Here is a 16,133-nt window from a genome sequence, read left to right on the forward strand (position 1 = left end):
ACGAGCGGCAGACCTTACGGTGAGGGTTATCAACATACAAGGTATATAATCTCGAAGAGATGCAAACACAAAGAGATACACAACAGAGAATATATGTCAATATATATCGTTCGGTTACCAAATCGCTAATCAGTGTTATTACCCACTGTTACTCTAAACTCGGAAGTAAATACATTACTCATGAATTAAATCGATAACAACTTGTGTTGAGGTACAATTGAATTCTCGAGACGCAATGTAGAACATGGGGTTTACTTATCCACTGTGTTGGGATTTGGAATTCCCGGCACGAACACCAAACCAGCTGACAGGCTCTGTTGCAGCCTCTGTTGCAGCGGTTGTCCAATGGGCGTTGTGACGGCGTCCTCTGGCTACCGGCCAACCAGTCGAGGTGCAGCTCGGAGTAGGACGGGCGGAGGAATCTAACTGCGGCGCGCAGGGCAGTCGTTGCTCCGAGGGGATCTACCAGCAGTCCGGCTGGCTAGTAGAAAGTCTCTATGCACAGAGTGTGACCGCGAGTCCTCACAAGTCACTCTTTTGCCTGGGAAGAAACTGGTTCGTTCCCGGTCCAGCGCTGCTTCTGAATAAGCTATTCAGGTTGTCGACGAGGGTCCAACTGTAGGCTGCCGTTGATCAAGCGGAGCATTCACGTTGGTAGAATTCTGAGTACGTACGGGATCCTCGGCCTCGCGCTTAGAACAAAGTTCAAGTCCTTTTGCAGACAACAGCAGTTGTCACGTGATTGTCTCTGAGGATGCGCGAAAATGGCCAAGGAGAGCCCAGAACTGAGCTTGCGCTCCCTTTTTGATCAAGACCCAGATGTGTGCTGATTGGTTGAGAGTTTGGCGGGCATTGTAGACCCACGTGGTATTACCACGCCCTGCCAGTCCCTGATTGGTTGGTCAAGGTGAGATATGAGTCACTTAGTCTTGACACTTAGGAATGCAGTCCAGATGTCCATTCGGCACTCCCTAGACTGATAGGCGCCAATGCATGACCATTGATCATGATAGCCAGGCTTAGCTAAGTGCATCCCCCTTTGGGAGCTGGTTTCTTATCACAAGAAAACATCTTAAATCAGCTTGCATGAATTCTTTCTCTGTGGCTGCACCACAGAGATGGAGGGTGAGATGGGGCCTCTTTTAGGAGCATACCAACGCTTAATTCTGTCTTATTAACAAGCATTGCCGCTACATATCCCCCCTTTTTGAAGGTCACGAGGTCCTGAGGCGTTGTTGCCTTCAAAACAAAAACAGAGTTAAGTGATGTCTGTTGTACCCCGGTGGATTCTACCACCCAATATTCACATTACCTCTCGAGAATTTGTACAGGAAATAGTGTTGGAAAGAACATTGCGTATACCTGCTCTCAGTTATAAGGTACATAGAAATGAGGCATCGGGCGTCATCATTAGCCCTAGACCTTAAACTTCCGGCAGTTCACTATCAGTATCGGATAGCTCTGCAGCAGGCAGACGCTTGGGCGTGGTTACCTGATTTCGGTGATAAACCATTGCTCCCTTTGTCTCATTCAAACTACCCCGCAAGGCTTTGATACAAGAGAACAGCATCCAACACATTACCCCAGCCATGATCCAGCTACCCAGCAGCAGTGTCAAGATGACCACGTTTACTGTCCCTAGCGCCCCAGAGGATCCACACCGACTGTGCTTGGGACCTACCAGTGTAGTTTTTAAGTTTGTGTCGTTGAGAACAAATTCGACTACCTGTACACCCTCAAGACTTACTGTCTCTTGGATTCTCTCATCCAAGTCAACGCTGTGTCCTCTGAAAGCGTCCACAATCTCGAGTTCCGTTTCATACAGTTCTGACTCCAGGTGATACAGTGCTAAATCGTTGAGATGCACTATAGCTCCTTCAGGAACTTGTAGAAAAACTGTTTGGTTGGGTAGCTGCACTTCGGTAGCTGTATCATGTCTGTCATAGGTTATTGTAACCGTTAATTGTGGTGTGCTGACCAGCCATTTCTTTCCCACCTGCTCAACCTGGGGTTCGTTAACCTCACGTTTGCTCGTCACTGTGGCTTTACACTTTTCAGTGGCAGCCCCCTTTCTGATACCACACAACCTCTGAGTTGTGTCCCTAAGGAATGGCTTACTTGGGCATACCCAGTGGATATCCTTGGTTGATATACACAGTTCCAGGTTTGGAACAAGGTACAAATTCGGATCATCCTCCTGGTAAGCTACGAGCGGTGGGGTGGTCAACTTCACATGCATGTCCCCCTTCCAGAAGCCAACGTTCAATATAGACTTGAGTCTATAGATATCCTTGCTACTCACGATGGGAAGGTTCAACAGGAAACCTATTTCCTTGGCTTCGGGGTTGACATGTATGGGAATGGCACTGCCTAGACTGTATGCAAGATGTACTTGCAATGGCTGCACCATCTCGGAAGTGGTTGTCTTCAGTACTTCTTCTACTAAGGACAGTGGAACCAAGTAGGTTGGAATCTGTCCCATGGCTAGGCTAGTTACTGTGGCACTGAGCTCCCTAAGCAGATCCTGCATCAGCATTCTGACCTGTTGCACATAAGCATAGTCCCACTGTAACACGTCGACAATCCTGCCCACGGTGTGGAGGGTGTTATTTAACAGTGCTGCATGAAGGTTTACTGCTAAAATTGTGCCCTGTAAGGTTTTCCCTAGGCTTTCCAGCCGCTGCTGCTGTTGATACAGCTTGTCATAAATTTCTGGCATTTCCTTACGTAACCCAGACACCTGCCTTCTCAGGGTGGTCAGGGTGACAGTGTTAGCAGCAAACAGACCCGCTGAAAATAGCGAACCCACGGCGGAGGCCGCAGCAATCAGACCCCCCAAGAACCTTTTGGGGCGGCTGAGGCCTGTCATCTCCTCCTGGGTGACTGTTGCCTTCCTCAGCTGGCGGAGCATGTGTATAGTGTCTAGCTGGGCATGCCATACAGTATCCCCAGCCCACTGCCTACCATGATAGGACACCCTACTGTTCATGCTGATGTGCTTCCGAAACACATCATGTGGGTCCAGCCGTACATACACTCGCTGAGTATATGTTCTGCAATTTGTTAACAACAATCCGGGAGCGTCCTGCAGGACTATGCCGGTAGGAGGACCGGGTTCCACAACTTCAAGGGGCTGTGTCGAGGCGATCCACAGTACTGTCAGGACCAGCCGTGGCAGTTTTAGGATTCCCATTCTGGAACACAGATGAGGCACATGGTACAGTTCCACTATATTTTTGAATATATTTTCCTAGCAGGACCTACACTACAGTACCTAACTACCTGCAACTACAAAGGGGCACCCCCCTCTTTGATCGGGTTTAGACTTTTAACCCTATTCTGTGTCCTCCGGCGCCATTTGAGATGGGCGATACAACCGGAGGTGGTTGCGATGCACCCACTTGTAGACCAGAGATTGCCTTCCCTTTTCAATCCGAATTCGATAAGCTACCGGTGATACCTTATCGACAATCTCGTGGGGTCCTGTCCAACTGGGTAAGAACTTCCGGGCCACCCCTGTGGGTTTGGCAAATTGGAAGTACAGGACCTTGTCTCCTACTTGGAGTTCCTGGTTAACTGCCTTTCGGTCATAGTATGCTTTCCTACCCTCTGCACTCCTTCCCAGATTGTTCTGGGCAAAAGCAAAGGTTGCCTGCAGATGTGCTCGCAGGTCTGACACATACTGATGGGCCGTAGCAGCCCCCGTCATGCTCAGGTCCTCCACCCCATAGAGACAGTGTAGGGGAAGAGTCATCTTCCGACCTGTCATCATCTCAAAAGGTGGGACCCCCGTAGAGCAATGGGGAGTGGCTCGGATGGCCATCAGAACCAGGGGCAGCTTAATGTCCCAGTCCCTACTGTTGGTGGAGACAAACTTTTTGAGCATACTAACCACCGTTCGGTTTGCCCTTTCTGCCTGGCCCGAGGATTGAGGGTGGTAGGAGATATGCAACTGGGCCTTGACCCCAAGCATATTCCACAGGGTTGCCATTACTGTAGCTGTGAAATGGGTTCCCCGATCCGAGTCCACGGTCAGGGGAAGTCCCCATCGGCTGAACACATGGTTCACCAACAGCACTGCAGTTGTCTCTGCCGTGTCGTTGGGTGCTGGGAGGCACTCAATCCATTTTGTGAATGCACACGTAACAGTGAGGAAATATTTGTTCCCTCTGGATGACCTCACCAGCGGCCCCACCCAATCCATTTGTAGATTGGACCAGGGGAATGTCATGCCCTTTTTCTGGAGTGGTGCACGGTGCAAGGGCCGTGATGGTTGGAACTGGCTACACGTCAGACACCCCTTTACATACGCGGCGATGTCTTGGCCCATGTGAGGCCAGAATGCCACCTGCTGGATAGTGTCGTACGTGGCCTTGATTCCCCGGTGACCCCCGCAGGGTTCGTCATGAGCGTGTTGGATCATGACCCCCCGATGACAGCGGGGAACTACCCACTTTGGGACACCTTGTGCAACTGGTACACAAACCAACAACCCCTTTATAATTTTTAGGTTGTCTTTCACCTCTGCCAGCTCCTTCAGCTCCGGAGACTGGCTCAGCACCTGCTCTGAAAGAGGTTGACGCACTGGGTCAACGATATGCTGATACATTTGCCCAATTGCTGGGTCCTGTTTCTGCATTTCCGCAAGATCGGTGTTAAAACCCTGTGACCCAAGCACTACAGATTGAGGGTCGGCTCCGACATCCTGTCTAGCCCTGCTTCGGGTGACCGCCTTGACCTCAGCCATGGTTTCTGGGGGTAGCCATTCCTGCTGGAACTGCCAGGGATCACCCTCTAAGGCGCCAGATTTGGCCAGCCGGTCGGCCTCATCATTCCCGTCTTTGTCGGGTCCCTTCACCTGGGAGTGTCCCTTCACCTTCCTCCAGTAAACCATCATTCCAGCCTCGGTCGTGAGCTTGTCACTGGCCAGGAACAACTCTTTGTTCTTTACTTCCTTGCCCCGGGCATTTTTCATGCCGTTACCCTTCCAATACGGAAGATGGGACACGAAGCTATGTCGGGCGTAGTTCGAGTCACTACAGATGACAAATTGTTTAAGGCCATTTGTCAGGGCCTGCTGGAGGGTGATCAGCACCCCAGCTACTTCCGCATACTGACTAGTCTTTGGTCCTAGCTTATAGCGGGTCGGCCCACAGGGAGTATTGTCTTGCCAGACTACACCTACCCCTGCTAGCACCTGCTGTTCGTGGCGAAAAGAGCAACCGTCAACATAGGCCATGGGTAAGCCCTGGCCCACGTTCTCATCGTAGTACCGATGATTGTTCGGTAGCTCAGCAGCGGGAATCATTTCTGGAGCTTCCATGTCAGTGTCACAGCCGTGACACACTTGGCCCAAAGCCAGGCCCTGTCCCAGGTACATTTTCTTGCTCTGTGCATAACGTACCTCTATCTCATAGCCTTGTAGGGCCATCATCCATGCCACAATCCTGCTATTTGACACCCTGCCTGCTTTCAGTCTCTGGCTATGCAGGAATGTCACAGGTTGGTGGCAGGTTTCGATGATGATCTTTTGTCCCCCTACATAACTACGGAAGTGTTCTACCGACCAGACCGTAGACAACAGGGCCTTCTCGCAGTCCAAGAACTTTTGCTCCACTGGGGTCAGGGCTCGACTGGCATACGCCACCACCCTTCGCTCTTGGTCATATTCCTGACTCAGAGCAGCCCCAAGGCAGTGCTCTGAGAACCCTGCTTCAAGGTAGAAGACCTTATTTTTGTCAGGGTAGGCCAAGCATGGTGCACTACCGAGTTTGCGCTTCAGCTCCATCACAGCCTGTTCTGGGGAAGGTCCCCACTCAAAGGGCACGTCTTTCTGCAACAGCTTGTGGAGGGGCCTTGCTATTTCAGCGTAATCCTCAATGAACTGCCGGGAATAATTACATACTCCCAGAAAGCTGCGCAGTTCAGACAGGTTAGTGGGCGACTTCATATTCTGGATAGCTTGGACTCTGCTGGACTGTGGCTGTATGCCTTGGGCTCCAACCAACAGTCCCACGTACTCCACTTGGGTCCTACACCACTGTCCCTTAGCCAGAGACAGTTTGGCCCCTGCACGGGAGAGCTGGGTCAACACATGCCTGATCTCGGCCATGTGTTCTTCCCAGGTCTGACTCCGCATCAGAATATCGTCCACATAGACCAGGTTGCCCCTGGCGGCTGCATCACTCATGGCTTTGTGCAGAAATATGTTGAACTCCGCTGGGGAGTTGGAATACCCAAAGGGGCATCGATTCCAGGTGAACTGCCTGTTTCCGAAGGAAAAGGCCAGTTTGTACTGGTCTGTCGGTTCTACCTTAAGGGTCCAGAACCCATTGGCCACATCCACTGTGGTGAAATATTTCGCTGTTGTCACCTTGGCTAACTCCTGATCTAGGTAGATCATTGGCCATCGTGACAAAGGAACCTGTTTATTCAGCTGCCGGTAGTCAATGGTCAGACGCCACTTACCATTGGGTTTCAGCACCGGCCACAGTGGGGAGTTATAAGTGGAGTTGCACTCCCTTATGATCTGACGCTCTAGTAGAGCATCCAACGTCTGCTTTATGGACTCGTATGCCGTGAGGGGAATGCGATACTGCCTGACATAGGTTGGGCGGGCGCCAGGGGCTGTGGGAATGCGCACTGTATGCAAATCCGTCACCCCGCAGTCATAGGCATCCCGTGCAAACACTTCCTGGAAATCCTGGAAGATCTGACGCAGCTGCTGACGCTGGCTTTCCGTTTCCAGGGCATCTGCCTTACCAACCTGTTCCTGTACCTGCTCTAGGAACCCCGCTTTTGACGGCATGGCGGTATCCCGGGTCGCACTCTTAGCTGAGTGGTCCGTCGGAACACCTGCGTGTACTGTGTACACAACCATCTCATCCTTATCGCTAAGGTCCACTCTGCACACCTCCTGGTTGCAGAATCCCTCTATTGGCATAATTGCGATCATCCGCCGGGGGTAGGTGTAGTACACCTGCTCGTTTCCCCCCTCCCTGGCCAAGGGACCAGGGAGCTGCCCCAGTACTGGGATGGCCAGTTCGAAATCATAGAAACCATTGTCAATTACCAGTCCCATGTCAGTGCGAGCAGGGATTTTGACATCTTGTTTTGCTATGTTCTGCACCAACAGGCAGGTGGCTCGGCCATTCCGTTCCAGTCTGGGGGTACCACAGACTGCTAGGTTCAGTCTGATAAACTGAGCTGATGGTTGGAAGAAAACCATCTCAGCATCCATTCTCTGTCCCTTCTTCAGGACAAGGCGTACCGGAAACCCTGCGGTTGATGCAGGAACGATCAGGTCCGATTCATTTACAACCTGGCAGGCCTGAGGAATCGTCTGACCTGACCGAATGTTCTCGGGGTCGCCGCTTAGAGAGTGGGCATCTGGGTTCACCCGTGTCCACAGCACACTGTTTACTGTGTCCAGCTGGGCGCCCAGTCGAACCAAGAGGTCTGCACCAATACAGACCGAATTGGTCAGCTGAGGTGCTACCTGGAAGTAGTGAGCAAACTTCCTTTTTCCGATGGAGATGGAAGCTACACAACTTCCTTTGCTCCAAATGGACCTATGAGGTGGGGGTGCCCACCACAGAACCTGTGACTGCGTCACCAGGGTCACCTGACGGCTTCGCGACAGGTCCTTGAACAGACCTTCACTGATTATGGACTTCTCAGAGCTGAGGCTGAGAATTACATCATCAACCTGCACTTCTGCAACCTGGACCCCTCCCACCACCATGGGGTGGTAGTCCTGGTCCCCCTGAGGTACCAGGGCGCACAGAAAGGACTCCCATTCATTACCGGACAGGGAGATCCACTCTTCTTCAGGGATGAAAAGGGGGTGTGCTTTACCTGGCGGGTCAAGCAGCTGCTCGGAGCACTGCTCCTGTAGTTGGGAGACCGTGGGAGTGCTGGCCTGGGCAGGACTTCCCTGTAGTTTTGGAAAGCAAGAAGAGACATTTATTTCTCGTCCAGAGGAACCAGGTGGAACCTCCAACTCAGCTATAATGTTCAGTGGGCACTGTGTGGTCACAGCATAACCACTGAACCCCCCTTTTTGCTGTACGACAGGCTTAGGGTTTTTGACCTGAGCCCACAATTTTCCACGCTGGCAGTCCACCAGAGGCTCCAGCCTGTCAAGCAGGTCTTGGCCAATGAGTAGTGGCTCTGTTTTAAACCTAGAGATGTAAACAGGATGCACCACATTCATTGGCCCGAACCTAAGTGCCACCCACACTCGGTGTGTGATCCGGGCATGATCCTGGGTATAGCTGGAAATATCTATCTTACACGGTTCTACCTTAAGTCTGATGCCTTTTCCTTTCGCTACTCGCTTGAGCTCGCTGAGTAGATCGGCTGACATCAAACTAATTTCAGCCCCAGTGTCAATCAGTGCTTCTCTATCTAAGACGCTTTCAAGAGAAACCTTGATATAAATACGCCTTGCTTTGCCTTTCTGGCTGAGATTCCCTAAGAATTGTTGGAAGCCTGCCTTTCCTTTGACTTCAGGGGCGGGGTCAGCGCCCAATTCAGAGTCACAGCCTTCTTTCAGGCAGGAACCCTCCCACCCAATCAGATAGACTGAGGGAGGGGTTTGGGGTGGATCCCCGCCTCCTCCAGTGAGAAGGGGCGTGGTCCTCCTAAGCTCATTCACGCTTCCGGCATTCGGTGCGGAAGGTTTACCCTGACCTGGTCTCTCAAGCAGGGCTTGTTCAAGCCGGGCCAGGCGGGCTGCAGTCGACTCCCTTTGTCCAGCCTTATGATAGGCTCTGCCTGAGCCCTTGCCTTCCCCGTAGCGCTCACGGCGGCTCTGACGCTTAGTGCGGTCTTGCCTGCCTATTTTGCGCCGGGGCTTATAGGGCTCAGGAACCTCAGCTCCCTCGAGCTGAGGCGAGTCGTCAACCCTGCTGGCTTTAGTGGCGAACACGGCCGTTTTAGCAGGTTTTCGCTCTGAGGAAGCAGAGACTTCAGCTCCCCAGGCTTTTTGAGCCAACCTTCTAATGTCAGCCATTTTCATCGCTTTTGCATCTGTGTGCATCACAATCATTTTCCTGACTGAGGGATGCAGATTAGCAATGAATAAACCTTTGAAATTCACGTTCTCTTCGCAACCCTCTTCATTCTGCCCTGCAAAATAAGTGCGCCTAAGCCTCTCATAATAGTCGCGAGGGGCTTCAGCTTTTTCGTGCTTAATATGGTGCGCAGCGGCCACGGCGGCTATGGGATCGATAAAAGCCGAAAATTCTCCGGTCATTGCCTGACACAGCTCCTCAAAGCTATTACAGACCTCCGGTCCTTGTCTGGACATCCACTCGTGTACCGCTCGGCTAGTAGTTTTCCTTACTAACAAAGCCTTTTCCTGTTCGGACGCTCCGGGCATAAACTGCAAAGTATGTCTCAGCTCATCGATGTAGGTTTCCACATTATTCCCTGACACTGATGGGTCAAACCTTTCTACATCTTTGGCTAACTGCCTCAGGGAGTGGAGGTTAATTTTTAGGGTTTCTCCGCGGGCAGGGGGACGGCCGTGATCAGAAACAGGGGGTCTCTGCCTGAATTGCATCGCCCTTGCGTCTCGCGCAGGACTCGGCGATCTCCCCCATGCCGATCCGACCACAGACCCTGGCCGGGAGAAACCTCCTCCCGGCGCTCTGGGTGAGCGCTCCGGGCTGCTAGGTGGGCTGGCATGCAAGTGGGATCTAGCCTGTTTTGCTTCCAGTACGGCAGCATCTAACTCCTTTTGCCTTTCCTCGCTGAGCTCATTTAAACTCTCAATTTCTTTTTCTTTTTCTTTCAAGCTCGCTTCCAGGTCTCTCCTAGCTACCTCAGCCGCAGTTTCTCTAGCAGACAGGTCATCTAATTTACCTAAAACTTCCCTGAGTCTGTCTTCACTTTCCTCATTTTTCACTCTCTTTTCTCTGATTATATCCAACAACTCAACTCGCTCCGCCTTATATCTTTCTAGCTTTCCCTGAAGCTTTTGAAACTTTGTCAGCTCGGACAAAGACAGTTCCAGCTGTTTAGCTAGATTTAAGGCGAAACTCGATAGGACCTGAACTGCGTTCACGGACCCTCCTGTGTTAAGCTGGTTCGCCACTTTAGCTACTAAATCTACTTGCAGCTTCTCAATATCATCAAAGTTCAACTTTTCGATACCGCTCCAGTAACCAGGATTGTCGTCGCTAGAAATAGTACTTATAAGCGACTCCACTTCAGACATTTTAGCAGCCATTGTCATTACATCAGAGAAACTTTAAGAGTATTACTTTTTTTTTTTCCTTTTACTAAAATACAGTATGGAATTTAAACACCCGAGCAGATGGATTTCCAATCAGCACACGTTACACTAAACGCTAGGAAACAGGGGGATTTCTTTGCGCAGTTATCAGCACACCCGGTATTCGCGTATAGAAGCCGCGGTGCTGTGCTGAACTTGAACTCACAGCAATATCAGTTATTCTGTGCGATTGATTCTCATTTCATTCTTAACTCCGCCCACCCAGGGACGCCATTAAATGTAGTGGTTTTGATGGGTTTACTGAGACAATTATTAATTGTAGCAGTAATCACGAGGTTGTTCGTCGGGGCTTTTAGAAAATCAATCGTCAGAACAACTAACAACGCACACACACGGGTTCAATACACGGGATACATTTATTAATATAACTGTGCAACAAACATATATTAGTCTGCCTGGATACGAGCGGCAGACCTTACGGTGAGGGTTATCAACATACAAGGTATATAATCTCGAAGAGATGCAAACACAAAGAGATACACAACAGAGAATATATGTCAATATATATCGTTCGGTTACCAAATCGCTAATCAGTGTTATTACCCACTGTTACTCTAAACTCGGAAGTAAATACATTACTCATGAATTAAATCGATAACAACTTGTGTTGAGGTACAATTGAATTCTCGAGACGCAATGTAGAACATGGGGTTTACTTATCCACTGTGTTGGGATTTGGAATTCCCGGCACGAACACCAAACCAGCTGACAGGCTCTGTTGCAGCCTCTGTTGCAGCGGTTGTCCAATGGGCGTTGTGACGGCGTCCTCTGGCTACCGGCCAACCAGTCGAGGTGCAGCTCGGAGTAGGACGGGCGGAGGAATCTAACTGCGGCGCGCAGGGCAGTCGTTGCTCCGAGGGGATCTACCAGCAGTCCGGCTGGCTAGTAGAAAGTCTCTATGCACAGAGTGTGACCGCGAGTCCTCACAAGTCACTCTTTTGCCTGGGAAGAAACTGGTTCGTTCCCGGTCCAGCGCTGCTTCTGAATAAGCTATTCAGGTTGTCGACGAGGGTCCAACTGTAGGCTGCCGTTGATCAAGCGGAGCATTCACGTTGGTAGAATTCTGAGTACGTACGGGATCCTCGGCCTCGCGCTTAGAACAAAGTTCAAGTCCTTTTGCAGACAACAGCAGTTGTCACGTGATTGTCTCTGAGGATGCGCGAAAATGGCCAAGGAGAGCCCAGAACTGAGCTTGCGCTCCCTTTTTGATCAAGACCCAGATGTGTGCTGATTGGTTGAGAGTTTGGCGGGCATTGTAGACCCACGTGGTATTACCACGCCCTGCCAGTCCCTGATTGGTTGGTCAAGGTGAGATATGAGTCACTTAGTCTTGACACTTAGGAATGCAGTCCAGATGTCCATTCGGCACTCCCTAGACTGATAGGCGCCAATGCATGACCATTGATCATGATAGCCAGGCTTAGCTAAGTGCATCCCCCTTTGGGAGCTGGTTTCTTATCACAAGAAAACATCTTAAATCAGCTTGCATGAATTCTTTCTCTGTGGCTGCACCACAGAGATGGAGGGTGAGATGGGGCCTCTTTTAGGAGCATACCAACGCTTAATTCTGTCTTATTAACAAGCATTGCCGCTACACTGTATTAGGCCAAATACAGGCCACAAACTTTGTGAATTTGATCTTTACTTTGCAGGTTAGTGAAAACACAACATGCCATGATCAAAAGACATTTCATAGGACCACATGAAAACATGTGGATGCCCATCAATCTGGTTGGGCAACAAATGTCTACAAATGGAAAATATTCTATCAATATATATGACTCAACCAGGACCAGTTGTTCTGCCAAGATCCCCCAAGAGGAACCTGGAAAATTATCCAGGAAGTCACAAAGAACCTAAGAGTAACATTTAATGATCTGTACACCAGTGTGAGCATTGACAGTTTTAATTATTCAACCATTCAGGACAAAAACGTGATCTCTTAAAGGAATAATGTTGTTCTTCTCAGTTTTACCAAAAAGAAGCTGAACAATCCTACAAGACTACTACAGACTACTAGAAGAATATTGTTTTAAGAGATAAATCTAAGGATCACATACTTATTCAAGTGAGGATATTTACTGTTGGATCTTTCTTAATTAAATTACGTAAATATATCTGTTATGTGCTTAATCATTTTTTAAGACTTTCATGAAGATTCAATTACAGTTCTAAAATATAGAATATGGACAGTGAAAAAGAAAAAAAAATGTATTCGGTTTATACTTCGAACTGTAGCTTCTTAAAGGGCAGTAAGACCTTAGTAAGTATGCTATCTAAGTCACCAGAATGTCTGAAGACAAGAAACAGGAAAAAGTTATTCTACAAAAAATGACGTCATTTCCGAACTTTTGTTTTGGCCTGAGCAAAAGATAGAGGTTCCTGATGAATGCACTGGGTGTAACGAACAGTTCTTTCCGGACCCTATGCGGACGACACAGTCCGACGGAGTGGGGAAACACTAGGGAAATGTCATGCAGGAAAACGGGGCAGAAGACAGGGGGCGTGTCCAAGGTGCGCTGGTGCACGGGGGAGGTGTGGCCGAGGCGAACGATCCAAGAGTAATCCATAGAGTATCCAAAACGCAAGGGTAAATACAAAACCAGGAGATCCATCCGACGAAGGAATTAAAAACCACGAAGGCCGGATCGGAACCGGCGGACGGGGAACAGGAACGGGAACCGAGATTAAAACCTTAACGGGACCAGGCGCTTCCTGGTCCCGGACTCGCACGATACGGAAATCAGATGCAGAGCCCGGAAGAGCGTCAGCGCCTGGCTTTTAAGGTGGGCAGGGAATGGGAAACAGGTGCAGAGAATGAAGTATTTAGTGAAAGGGCTGGAGCACCCTTAAGGAGGGGAGACTATAGTCGTGACACTGGGACTGTGTAGTGAGATGCAGACTTAAAAAAGCCAGTGTTTTAGAGAAAAGGATTTTGAAAACCACTATGAGAACAGTAATGCTACAGAAACTATATGAAAGCCACCAAGGAATTAAAAAATCAGGGTGACTTGTGAGGCCATATGTGTATTAGTTCAGGTGGGTAGCTGCGTCAGCATGCGTAGGCTGCAAAGGAACAAGTAATAGGTTTATTCCATGCTGAAAAAAGAAGAAAGAAAACACAACGTTTCGGCCGTGGAGCCTTGTCTTTCTCACACCTGAAGAAGGCTCCACGGCAGAAACGTTGTGTTCTCTTTCTTCTTTTTTTCAGCATGGAATAAACCTATTACTTGTTCCATATGTGTATTGGTTGGGGTTGACAGCACAGATAACAGTGAAGACTGGCAGATGCTTCACACATAACATGTACTGAAAACAAAACTGCAACAAGACAATTGTTAGGGCATAAAATACCAGAGAGGTCATGGCAGTAAGTAAGACCTGATGTGTTTCAGTTTGAAGGAGATCATAATTAAGAAGATTTCACTAAAAAGGGAAAGAAAAAACATGTTTCAGCTGTTGAGACTTTTACAGATGTGAAGAAAAAAGAGGAAAGGTGCAGGTATGCAGGGACATCAAGCCTGCATAAAAAAATAAACAGAAGAAAGAGCAGGTGAGAATGGGAACAGCAGGTGAGAAAAAGTGTCCAAATTAAAGTAAATCTAGGGGATGGATTCAAGGAGAAGTGTAAAAAGCTGAGTTTTTCTTTTTACAAAACTGAGTCTATTATTGGGAACTGGTGGAAGGTGTTATCCTAGTTTGAGGGAAAAATGGCTTTTAAAGTGTCTTTCTGGAATAAGAGTCACGGAAATCCTATAAAAAGATATGAATAGAAATGTCAGTGCAATCATCATAGGGGCAGGTAAAATGGGCAACTATTAAAATTAAAGTGCTTTGCCAATTGTGCACTACCATTGGGAGAATCCTGGTCAGGGTTGACTAGTGACATGACCTAGATTTGAACCCATGGTCACAGAATGCAATAAGCACTCAGGCAAGTACCTTTACCAATTTAGTCTCTCAGGATTCAAATGCTTTCTATAATATCTCAATAATATTTTTATGGTGTAAACAACAACAAAAACAAACAATGAGGAATACTACATGCACGTAAAATAACATAGAGAGACCAAATAAGAAACAGTGAGCTTGAAGAGGCTACTTATGATAAAGACTTATTTATTTTATGCTGACATGCTTTACATTTTCTAGAAAATATAAATACCTGTCAACAATCAAAGACATGGGGCAAACAAAATGTTATGATATGCTGTAGTTATTAGGACACGTTTTTGTCAAGGGGTGTTCAAATTGCTAATGCTTGCAAAGAACTAATAATAAATGCTAATAAGACTTTGATTAACTACTTTGTTTAGTTCTGATAACCCCTTCAGAAAAAAAAATGCTGCCATGGAACCAGTCCAGACAACTAGAAGTAGATGCACTCAGGGTTAAAGGAATACCTTACATTGATATTCACACTACACTAGGCAAACATCCACACTACACTTGGCAAATTAAAGAATGGTCATGGTCCAAGCTTTTGAGCCATGTTGTGAAAGTAAATACCAAGCTTCTTATTAGAAATGGGTTGGTAACATCTTTGGATCAATTAGCTACTACCAACCAAACCGGCTAGAATGTTTGAATGGGATGTCCTGTAGCGTGTAAACTTTGTGTTTTTCTACAAGTCTTTACCTTTCTAACTGTATGTTGGCTGTCTCTTAAAATTTCATTGGTTTATTAATCTTCTCATTAATATATTATTAGAACTACAGTAGTTTACCTCTTAATATTTTTTATATACTGTAATGTCACCAGCAACAGTCTGGTCTGTAGATTCTTGCTTCTATCCACTTTAAATTAATTGGTAAGTCCTGTTACAAATCATTAAATACATTTTGTTTTGGGTTTAATTTGAAATGACTTAAGAAAGAGTAACTTGATAAATAAAAAAGTTAAATTCTAGTATTAACTTTCAAAAATAAATATGAATTATGAAGTTAAATCCCGGTTCTGAGTTTGCAAAATACATTGAATTCTGTTCCCACTACACTGTCTTCAATCTCCTCTTCTCATCCTTCTTTACCTTCAACCTCCAGGCAAAGAATACCCAAATGGGTGGCACACATTTTCTTGTGAAATTGAAGACATAGATTTACATATTTATCTCAGTTAAACTATGGTATTTTTTGTATATTTAGAAATTATATAGGAAACTATCTGTTTTAGTGTTACTGTATATTAACAGTTTTCAAAGGATTTACAAAGACAGAAAAGGTAAATATTTTTTTATATATTTTTTAAAATAAATCTTGGAAAAACATACATCAAAATGTCTATATGTATTTTTTAAGTATGGGTCCCCATATAGTATAGTTTCAATTTCTAATCATGGGTTACAGCTCCTATTCTTAGCAAGAATTGAAATAAGTTGCTAAGTGTTTGTAAATTACAATCCCCAGCCCCTCAAACCTTCAGGTCTTGTTATATTTCTATCCCCTATTTATCTGCATATAGAGTTATTATTACCATTACATTTTATTTCTCAATTAACTCTCTGATAGCTGTTAATGACAGAACAAGCTCCAACATTTGTCCAAGTATGTTCCTTGAGCAAGGCAGGTTATTACCTTGTCACTGTGCCAAGGATGTACTGTAGCTACAGTACATTCACCACCTGTTAAAGAGAAACCGACATACTGTCTTGGGTTATCTTGTATTTTTAGAAAAAAACAACAACATCATACACATCATTGAACTTCTTTTGACAAAGTTTTGTGGGTAATGTGGGAAAGATAATATACAAGGATTAATAATTTTGAAAGTAGATACAATATTCTTCTGTTGTTTTCCATATAATGTTTTACAGATTTGCCAACATACTGTA

General features: G+C 47.1%; 1 protein-coding gene across 1 annotated transcript; it reads right to left on the reverse strand.

The window, feature by feature from the left end:
• Nucleotides 1–206: 206 nt before the first annotated feature.
• Nucleotides 207–9,524, reverse strand: LOC148674517 (uncharacterized). Its single transcript, XM_088624695.1, has 3 exons — nt 9,293–9,524; nt 7,858–7,936; nt 207–3,194 (listed from the first exon to the last, which is right to left on the reverse strand). The coding sequence occupies exon 3, from the start codon at nt 3,191–3,193 to the stop codon at nt 1,424–1,426; it is 1,770 nt and encodes a 589-aa protein (XP_088480821.1). The 5' UTR covers nt 3,194; nt 7,858–7,936; nt 9,293–9,524; the 3' UTR covers nt 207–1,423.
• Between the last annotated feature and the right edge of the window lie 6,609 nt (nt 9,525–16,133).

This window comes from Lepisosteus platostomus, chromosome 3 (assembly GCF_059453375.1).
Source record: "Lepisosteus platostomus isolate fLepPlt1 chromosome 3, fLepPlt1.hap1, whole genome shotgun sequence".
NCBI lineage: Eukaryota > Metazoa > Chordata > Actinopteri > Semionotiformes > Lepisosteidae > Lepisosteus > Lepisosteus platostomus.

Excerpts from the sequence above, each read along its gene's own strand:
- LOC148674517 (XM_088624695.1), bottom strand. The coding sequence starts at position 3,193 with ATGGGAATCCTAAAACTGCCACGGCTGGTCCTGACAGTACTGTGGATC.